The sequence below is a fragment of the Mauremys mutica genome, chromosome 3, assembly GCF_020497125.1.
Source record: "Mauremys mutica isolate MM-2020 ecotype Southern chromosome 3, ASM2049712v1, whole genome shotgun sequence".
NCBI classification, from domain to species: domain Eukaryota; kingdom Metazoa; phylum Chordata; order Testudines; family Geoemydidae; genus Mauremys; species Mauremys mutica.
Window position 1 is genome coordinate 3,230,009 of NC_059074.1, and position 9,131 is coordinate 3,239,139.

The window sequence follows — 9,131 nt, forward strand, 5'->3', positions numbered from 1 at the left end:
TGGGATCACAACCTGGGGGGCAGGCTGGGGTTGGGAGGGGTCACAGCTGTGGGGGGGAGGTAGTGGCTGGGTGGGGTCACAGCCGGGGGGAGGCTGGGGTTGGGGGGGTTGTCACGGAGTCCCCGGGTGCTGCTCTGGAGCTGCTCCCCACCGAGCCAGGCAGGACTCTGGGGAGCCTCCTCTCCCTCGGAGCAGCCTGTCTGCAGGGCAAGCAGCTCCCACGGCTTCACCTCCTGGGTCTCTCCTTGGAGCATTCAGCCTCCTCTGCCCCTCCGTGCGCTTCCCCCCAGCGAGTCCGCCCAGGCGGGGTCCTGGGGGGCCACAGGGTCCTGCCCCCCCACTGCGCAGTCAGACGCGACTCTCAGCCAGCCGGGGACACAGAGGTTTATTCAATGACAGGAACAGGGTCTAACACAGAGCTTGTAGGTACCGTGAACCAGACCCCTTGGCCAGGTCCATTCTGGGGGGCAGTGAGCCAGACCCCCACGTCTGCACTTCACTGCTCGTCCCCAGCCAGCTCCAAACTGAAACCCCCTCCAGCCCCTCCTCTCTGGCCTTTGTCTCTTTCCCGGGCCAGGAGGTCACCTGATCCCTTTGTCTCCAACACCTTCAGTTGGCACCTTTGCAGAGGGGGGGCCCAGGCCATCAGTTGCTAGGAGACAGAGTGCCAGGCATTTAGGTGCACTGGCCCCTTGCTCTGCAGCAATCCCACACCCTGATCCCACCACCTAGATATTAAGAACTGCATAGGGGAAACTGAGGCACCAACACCGTATTCAGGGAAAACATTAAGAACATTCCCAGCTCGTCACAGGGGGTCACAGCTGTGGGGGGGAGGCTGGGGTTGGGGGGGGTCACAGCCATGGGGGGGAGGAGCCAGGGGCGGCTGCAGGCCCCAGCACGCCACGGGGGGCGCTCTGCCGGCACCAGTTTGCCTGCGGAGGGTCCGCTGGTCCCGCGGCTTCGGAGGACCTCCCGCAGGCAAACCGCCGGAGGCAGCCTGCCTGCCGTGCTTGGGGCGGCAAAATCCCTAGAGCCGCCCCTGCTCCCTGCTCAAGCTCCCAGAGACCCCCCAGCTGCCGTTCCCCACGGCTGGGCCCGGTGCTGAGCACGTTGTGCGTCGGGCTCATGGGGGCAGCTGGGGGCCGGCTCTGGATCTCATCGGGCTCTAGTGCCCTTTGCCCGGGGGCGGCAGGCGGGGTCTCTCCCCAGGCCCTGGGGCAGGGGGTGTGTGAGCGGGACCCACCGGGTCAGGCTGGAGTGGGGTCATGGCGGGGCGGGTGCCGTCCGTGTGTCCGGCCTCTCACCGTGGGTCGCTCCCCCACAGCGCCCCGGGCCCCGAGACCGGCCCGGCTCCGCTGCGGCTCCAGGACCTGGCGGCCGTGCGCTACGAGGACGGGCAGCACCAGGGGCTCCCTGTGGTCCTGGGCACCGGCGGCTTTGGCAGAGTTGAGCTGGTGAGACCAAGCAGCCCCTCCCGCCAAGCGCCAGTCCTGGGGGGTGCCAAGCCCCCCCTCCGGAGGCGAGAGCCCCGGGCCCCTGCCTGGCGCCCTGACGCCCTGCTCCCCCCAGGTGCGCGGGCGGGGGCAGCTCTTCGCCCTGAAGCGGATCCGCAAGGAACACGTGGTGCGGAGGCGGCAGCAGGAGCACGTGTGCACGGAGAAGCGGGTGCTGGAGCGGAGCCGCTGCCCCTTCATCGTGGGGTAGGTGCCACCCCGGGGCCCTGGGCTGGGGGCAGAGCACAGGGGGCAGCGAGTGCAGTGATGCCCCCGGGGGGGAGGGGCGCTGGTGGGATTGCTCGGGGGGGCTGTCCCCGGGAGTGGGGGGCGCTGGTGGGGTTGCTGGGGGGGCTGCCCCCAGGAGGGGGGGGTGCTGGCGGGGTGGCTGGGGGGGCTGACCCCGGGTGTGGGGGGCCCTGGTGGGGTTCCTCGGGGGGGCTGCCCCCGGGAGTGGGGGGCGCTGGTGGGGTTGCTGGGGGGGCTGCCCCCAGGAGTGGGGGTGCTGGTGGGGTTGCGGGGGGGGGCTACCCCCTGGGAGTGGGGGGTGCTGGTGGGGGTGCTGGGGGGGGCTGCCCCCGGGAGTGGGGGGCGCTGGTGGGGTTGCTGGGGGGGCTGCCCCCAGGAGGGGGGGGCGCTGGTGGGGTTGCTGGGGGGGGCTACCCCCTGGGAGTGGGGGGCGCTGGTGGGGTTGCTGGGGGGGGCTACCCCCTGGGAGTGGGGGGCGCTGGTGGGGGTGCTCAGGGGCATTGGCAGGGATGCTGTGGCGGGGAGGGGGTCAGAGGCTCCAGTTAACCCCTTCTCGCCCTCTCCCCCAGGCTCTTTGGCACCTTCAGGGACAGCCAGGACGTCTACATGCTGCTGGAGTTCTGCCCGGGGGGCGAGCTGTGGGCCAAGCTGCGTGAGGTGTATGGAGCTGGGGACACGCGGAGGGGGGGCGGTGTGGGGCTGGGGGCTGGCAGGGGAAGCAGGCACGCTGCCGGCAGTGCGGGTGAGGCTGTGGCAGACGGGGGCCGCGGGCAGGGGGTTGGCAGGTGGTGCGGGGGGCTGTGGCGGGATTGCGGGGGGCAGGCGGGGCCAGGGCAGGTTTGCTGGAGGGTGGGGGTGTCACGGCGTCCCCGGGCGCTGCTCTGGAGCTGCTCCCCACCAAGCCAGGCAGGACTCTGGGAGCCTCCTCTCCCTCGGAGCAGCCTGTCTGCAGGGCAAGAAGCTCCCACGGCTTCACCTCCTGGGTCTCTCCTTGGAGCATTCAGCATCCTCTGCCCCTCCGTGCGCTTCCCCCAGCGAGTCCCCCCAGGCGGGGTCCGGGGGGCCACAGGGTCCTGCCCCCCCCTTCGCAGTCAGACGTGACTCTCAGCCAGCCAGTAACACAGAGGTTTATTCGATGACAGGAACAGGGTCTAACACAGAGCTTGTAGGTACAGAGAACGGGACCCCTGGGCCGGGTCCATCCTGGGGCCCAGTGAGCCAGACCCCCCTGGCTGCCCTCACTCCTCGTCCCCAGCCAGCTCCAGACTGACCCCCCTCCAGCCCCTCCTCTCTGGCCTTTGTCTCTTTCCCGGGCCAGGAGGTCACCTGAGCTCTGTGTTCCCCTTTAGCATCCCCTGGCAGGGGGAAGGGCCCCGGCCGTTTGTTGCCAGGAGACAGAGTGTCGGCCATTTATGCATCCTGGAGACTTAAGAACTGCCTAGGGGAAACTGAGGCACCCGCACAGTATTCAGAGGAAACATTAAGAACAGCCCCACTTCGTCACAGGGGGTGGTGTTCGCAGGTGGTGTGGGCAGGGCAGTAGTGGGGTGGCTGGGGGATAGGAAGGGGTCAGGCCGGGGGCTGTGCCTGCGGGGGCTGTGCCAGCCGTGGGCCCAGGGCGGACGTGTGGGCACTGAGCCGTCGTGCCCCCCAGGCGCTGCTTCGAGGAGGAGGTGGCCGTGTTCTGCTCAGCCTGCGTGGTGGAGGCACTCGACTACCTGCACGGCAACGGGATCGTGTACCGGGACCTCAAGCCCGAGAACCTGATGCTGGACAAGCAGGGCTACATCAAACTGGTACCTGGGGGCAGGGCCGGCAGGCCCCGGAGCAGCCAGTGGGGCACTAGGGGGGAGCTGCCCGGGTCGGCCCCACTCTTCCTGGCACTGGGGAGAGGCATGGGGCATGGCCCCTCCCGGAGGCTCTTGATGGAAGGCAGCCGGCCTGGTGGGGTGAAGGGCAGAACCCGGAGCGCAGGGAGGACCTGTTCCCAACCGGGTGAGTGCCAGGAAGGGCTGGACGCTGCCAAAGCAGAGGTAGGGCTCTTGGGCCGGTCACGCCATCCCTGCCCCCGGGGCCCGCGCTGTGCCCTCCTGCCGCTGGCGGGGGAGGAGCTGGGTGGCGCCGTGCCGGTGCCGTGGGACCTCGGCTCCCTGCGCGGTGGCCGGAGCAGCAAACAGGTGCCAGGCCGCGCATGGACCAGGAGCAACAAGTGCTGCCCAGCCCCGTAGGGCCCTCGCCAGGCTCTGGCTGGGCACCTGGTGCCAGGGCAGCAAGCAGGACGGGGCGTCTAGGCTGGGCAGGAGGAAGACAAGAGGCAGGAGAGGGGACCAGGTCTGCAGCTGTTGAGCATGAGGAAGAGATGGGATGGGGGGGCAATCGGGGGCTATCGGGCAATCGGCCCAGGCAGCCCCTCGGGCGGCCCAGAGACCTGACTGACGGTTACAGCCCAGCCCAGCTGCAGTGACCCCCGTGGTTCACACTCTGGCTGGCTCCCTTCCTCAGTCAGCTCCTGGGTGAAAGCCCCCAGCTTCCTGCAGAGAGCCCTGGACCCCCCTCCCAGGCCTTGCTCTCTCGGGGGGTCCCTTCCCAGCCCCCGGGGGGGAGGGAAAGCCCCGAGTCAGGGAGCTGGCATGGCCTGTCTCTGCCCCCTTGCTGAGCTGGGTCTGTTTCAAGCACACCCTTAACGCCTCCTCGCCCCACCCAGCCAGGGCAGCAACCCCCAGCCCAGGTCTCCAGGCCTGGCCGGCCTGCGGGGGTGGGCACTGCTGGCTCACGGCTCGCCCGTTGGCAGGTGGATTTCGGCTTTGCCAAGGAGCTGGAGCGGGGGGAGAAGACCTACTCGTTCTGTGGCACGCCCGAGTACCTGGCACCTGAGATCCTGCGGCACGAGGGCCATGACTTCGCCGTCGACTTCTGGATGATGGGCATCCTCATCTTCGAGATGCTGGTGGGCCGGTGAGGGACCCCACGAGCCATCCCCCACACCTGGGGCCCCCGCGGTGCCCCCTGGGGGTCAGCCCCTGCCCCCATCTGTGCCTGTGACACCCACAGCCCGCCGGGATCAGCCCCTGCCCCCACTTGTGCCTGGGACATTGCAGCCCCCCGGGATCAGCCCCTGCCCCCACCTGTGCCTGGGACACCCGCAGCGCCCCCTGGGGGGTCAGACACGGAGCCTGCGACCCCCAAGGTGCCCTCTGGGGGTCACCTGCCCCTCTGTGACAATGCTGCCTTTGGTAGGACCCAACTGAGAGTGCCAGTTCAGGACAAATTGCTTAACACAGGGCAGTTACAGCCCTAGGCTGGGGTTTTTCCACCTCTAAGGCAAACCAAACCAGCCAGACAAAGAAGACTTTGGTTTCGCCCCACTGGCTAACCACAAGTCACACAAGCAATTTCCTTAGACACTCCAGTCTCCCAGCATCACCACCAGTGCACTCGTCCTGGGGATGAATGGTTATGGGAACCAACACCCCAATAAAAGAAAAAAGGTTCCCTCCCAAAGGGACCAAGCCCCAGTCCCAGGTCAAATGATAACTTAGATCTTACCCACATACCCGCTTAGAGCCAATTCTTATTAACTAAATTAAAATTTATTACAAAAGAAAAGAGAGAGAGTGTTGGTTAAAAGATCAATCTACAGACAGACTTGAATTCAGTTCTTGAGGTTCAGACACAGCAGAGATGAGCTTGTAGTTGCCAAAAATCCTTTTAGAAATAGTCCAGAGGTTACAGTCCAGTGTCCATATTCAGGGTGACTCCAGTCAGTGACTGGGGATCTCAATCCTTGTGGCTTAAGGTTTCACCCTCTTAAAACCCAGAGCAGATCTGAGATGAAGCAGGATCGTGTCCCAGGGTTTTTATACATTTCCAGCAGCCTTTCGGCCTGAGAAAACAATGGGCTTAACTCTCCTTCTCCCAACCATCCTGGCAATTAGCACAGAGTAATTTATCCATTAAACAGTTCAGATACAGGTCACCACAACCTTCAAAGAGACACACAGACAATAACACTATTTCCCTCAAGTGTCTTCCTAAATGTTAATATTCCTTTTTTGAGCTTTGAATCAAAGCTCTAGCAATAGACAAGCCTTGTTTGCTGACATCCCAAGCCCTGAGCAAACACCTCCCCTTCTACCTCTAACAATGCAGCTGCATTTCAAAGCTCTGGTCATTTACAGATCTTCCTAACCAGTCTCTAAGGTTGGGCCCTGGGTCAGGCCAGTCTGGGAGGTAATTAACTCTTTCTGGCCCTGTCACCTTTCAATGAGACACTATATTACACTCATAACGTCAGGTCCCCCACCCCCAGCCTCAGATGCCCCACAACGGTTAACCCACCTGAGTAGCCGGGGTCAGTTCCCCAGAAGTGGCCCATGGGGGGTGGGCAGAGGTAGGATGTTCCTCTGGAACAGCCCAGCTCATGGGGGAGGGGGAGCTGCCTGCTGGGTGGGGGAGGGGAGAGCATGGGGGGGGGTCCCGGGAGCAGCCAGCCGGGGGGGGGAGGGGGAGCGCGTGGGGGGGGCCCGGGAGCGGTTGCCGGGTGGGGGAGGGGGAGAGCGTGGGGGGGTCCCGGGAGCGGTTGCCGGGTGGGGGAGGGGGAGAGCGTCAGGGGTCCCGGGAGCAGCTGGCCGGGTGGGGGAGGGGGAGAGCGTTGGGGGGTCCCGGGAGCGGTTGCCGGGTGGGGGAGGGGGAGAGCGCGGGGGGGTCCCGGGAGCGGTTGCCGGGTGGGGGAGGGGGAGAGCGTGGGGGGGTCCCGGGAGCAGCCGGCCGGGTGCGTGATGCCCCCCCCTCTCGCCAGGCCCCCGTTCCACAGCGCGGAGCCGCAGAAGATCTACAGCAAGATCCTGGACGGGGTGTTCTCGTTCCCGGCCTACGTGAGCGAGGCCGCCTGCTCCCTGGTCTCCAAGCTGTGCCGGTGCGTGGGCCGGGCACGGGCTGCAGCTCCCTGGCGCCGCCGTGTGCCCACGGCTGCAGGGTGGGCGTGGTGGGTGCTCCAGGGCCTGACCCGGGGGGGCGAGGGGGGCCAAGGGGGCACCGGGCTGGAGACTCCCTGGCCCCCGGCGAGCCTGTTGCTGAGCTGTGGGCGAAGGGTCCTCTGAGCCCCTGCCAGAGCCGCGCCATGGCCGGTGCCATGTGAACCTCCCTGGCAGGGGCACAGCTGGGGGGGGATGTGGGGGGGCAATGACGGGCTGCCCTGAGCCTGTTCTCTGCCCCGGCGCAGGCTCCGGCCGGGACAGCGCTTGGGGAACACCAGCACCGGCATCCGCGGCATCAGGAAACACAGGTAGGAGAGGAGCCAAGGGAGACGGGGAGCCCCCCACAGCGCCCCCTGCTGGGGGGTTCCCCCCTCCAGCCCCGCACGCCGCAGCGCCCCCTGCTGGGGGTTCCCCCCTCCGGCCCCGCACGCCGCAGCGCCCCCTGCTGGGGGTTCCCCCCTCCGGCCCCGCACGCCGCAGCGCCCCCTGCTGGGGGTTCCCCCCTCCGGCCCCGCACGCCGCAGCGCCCCCTGCTGGGGGTTCCCCCCTCCGGCCCCGCACGCCGCAGCGCCCCCTGCTGGGGGTTCCCCCCTCCGGCCCCGCTCCCCGCAGCGCCCCCTGCTGGGGGTTCCCCCCTCCGGCCCCGCACGCCGCAGCGCCCCCTGCTGGGGGTTCCCCCCTCCGGCCCCGCACGCCGCAGCGCCCCCTGCTGGGGGTTCCCCCCTCCAGCCCCGCTCCCTGCAGCGCCCCCTGCTGGGGGGTCCCCCCTCCAGCCCGGCACCCCGCAGCGCCCCCTGCTGGGGGTTCCCCCCTCCGGCCCAGCACCCCGCAGCGCCCCCTGCTGGGGGTTCCCCCCCCAGCCCCGCACCCCACAGCACCCCCTGCTGGGGCTTCCGCCCTCCAGCCCCACTCCCCAAAACCAGGGTTCCCCCCTCCGGCCCCGCACGCCACAGCGCCCCCTGCTGGGGCTTCCGCCCTCCAGCCCCACTCCCCAAAACCAGGGTTCCCCCTACCGGCCCTGCACCCCACAGCGCCCCCTGCTGGGGGTTCCCTTCTCCGGCTGGGCGAGGTGGGGCTGGAGCAGCTGGGACCCCCCTGCGGCCGGCGCTCCCGCCCCACTGACGCTGTCCTTGGTCCCAGGTGGTTTGGCTCAGTGAAGTGGAAGCGTCTGGCCCTGCGGCAGGTCGATGCTCCTACCCTGGCGCTGATGAAGCAGGTGAGGGGCTGGGGGGGGCACCCCTGGGTGAGGCTGGGGCACCCCTGGGCTTGGTGGCCAGGTCGAGGGGCGATCGTCCGAGTCCTTGGAACAGGAGGGGGGGTGGGGCTGCCATGCGCTGCCTCCGTAGGGCACCGCAGCGCCCAGCATGCCGTGGTGCATCGCTCTGCCCTGCATGGCCTCCCCCTCCCCCAAGCACGCTGGCCAGGGCGGTCCCTCCACGGCGGCGCAGTCCAGCCCGTGGCTGCGGGAGCCCCAGGCAGGGGCCAGAGCCGGGGCTGTCACGGGGCGGGTGGGGAGCGAGGCCCCAGGCCAAGCCCCGTGGGGGCAGGAGGGAGCTGGAGGAGACTGAGCCCCATGCCCTCCCTCCCCAGGGCCCGCCCTACGCCAACTTCAAGCACGTCTCGGAGGACTGGCCGCCGGGCGAGGAGGAGTTCTCGGGCTGGGACCAGGATTTCTGAGCGGCCGTGGGGCCCACGCCAGCAGCACCCCAAGGACGCGCTGCTGGTGGCTGCTGCCCTGGTGCGGAGCTGGGCACGTGCCCGCGGGAGGACAGGGCCCTGGGCTGCCCCCCCGGGCACGGGGCCCCAGCCCGGCAGACCCGCTGGCAGGGAGCGGAGGGCCCTGGGCCTGTGCCTGAAAGCGGCTGCATGAGGGTGCAGGGTGCCAGGCCGGCGCTCCGGCCACCCTGGGGTGTGGCCAGCAGGGGCCGGCTGTGGGAGCTGCACCGGGCCTGGCCCCACCGGGCTGTGGGCAATAAAGCCACTGCAGGCCCCTGTGTGACGCCATGCGGCCCGGTGCTGGTCTCTGCAGCGCTGCCCGTGGGCATGGAGGGAGCCCCGGCGGTGCCCGGGCAGGGGACGAGGCTGCAGCTGCTCGCGGGGCCCAGGGGCTCGGGCCCGGGCCAACGGGCGGGTGGCGCTGACGTGCGCCGGTGTGACGAAGTGGGACTGTTCGCACTGGGGGCTGGGTACAGTTCCTAAGTATCTAGCAGCAAAAGGCCACGCAGCCAAATGCCTGACACTCTGTCTCCTAGCAACTGATGGCCCGGCCCCTCCCTGCAAAGGTGCTGGCTTAAAGGTGTTGGAGACAAAGGGGTCAGGTGACCTCCTGGCCCGGGAGAGAAGCGGAGCAGAGAGGAGGGGCCGGAGGGGGGCTGGGCAGATTGGAGTTGGCTGGGAACAGAGGGGAGGC

The 9,131-nt window shown here is 68.4% G+C and overlaps 1 protein-coding gene across 4 annotated transcripts in view; it reads left to right on the forward strand.

Annotated features, from left to right (window-relative positions):
- LOC123367685 (cGMP-dependent protein kinase 1-like) overlaps positions 1-8,990 on the forward strand; it is a 58,982-nt gene extending 49,992 nt beyond the window's left edge. For 3 of the 4 annotated variants that reach the window (XM_045012082.1, XM_045012083.1, XM_045012084.1), the window contains 9 exons: positions 1,328-1,457; positions 1,573-1,703; positions 2,315-2,404; positions 3,400-3,541; positions 4,537-4,700; positions 6,544-6,660; positions 6,967-7,029; positions 7,862-7,937; positions 8,312-8,990. In XM_045012082.1, the coding sequence (XP_044868017.1) occupies positions 1,328-1,457; positions 1,573-1,703; positions 2,315-2,404; positions 3,400-3,541; positions 4,537-4,700; positions 6,544-6,660; positions 6,967-7,029; positions 7,862-7,937; positions 8,312-8,398 (1,000 nt within the window). In that variant the 3' untranslated portion in view covers positions 8,399-8,990. Of the gene's footprint in view, positions 1-1,327; positions 1,458-1,572; positions 1,704-2,314; positions 2,405-3,399; positions 3,542-4,536; positions 4,701-6,543; positions 6,661-6,966; positions 7,030-7,861; positions 7,938-8,311 lie in introns of those variants that run through there. The other variant, XR_006578593.1, reaches the window with a different exon arrangement.
- The last annotated feature ends 141 nt before the right edge of the window (positions 8,991-9,131 follow it).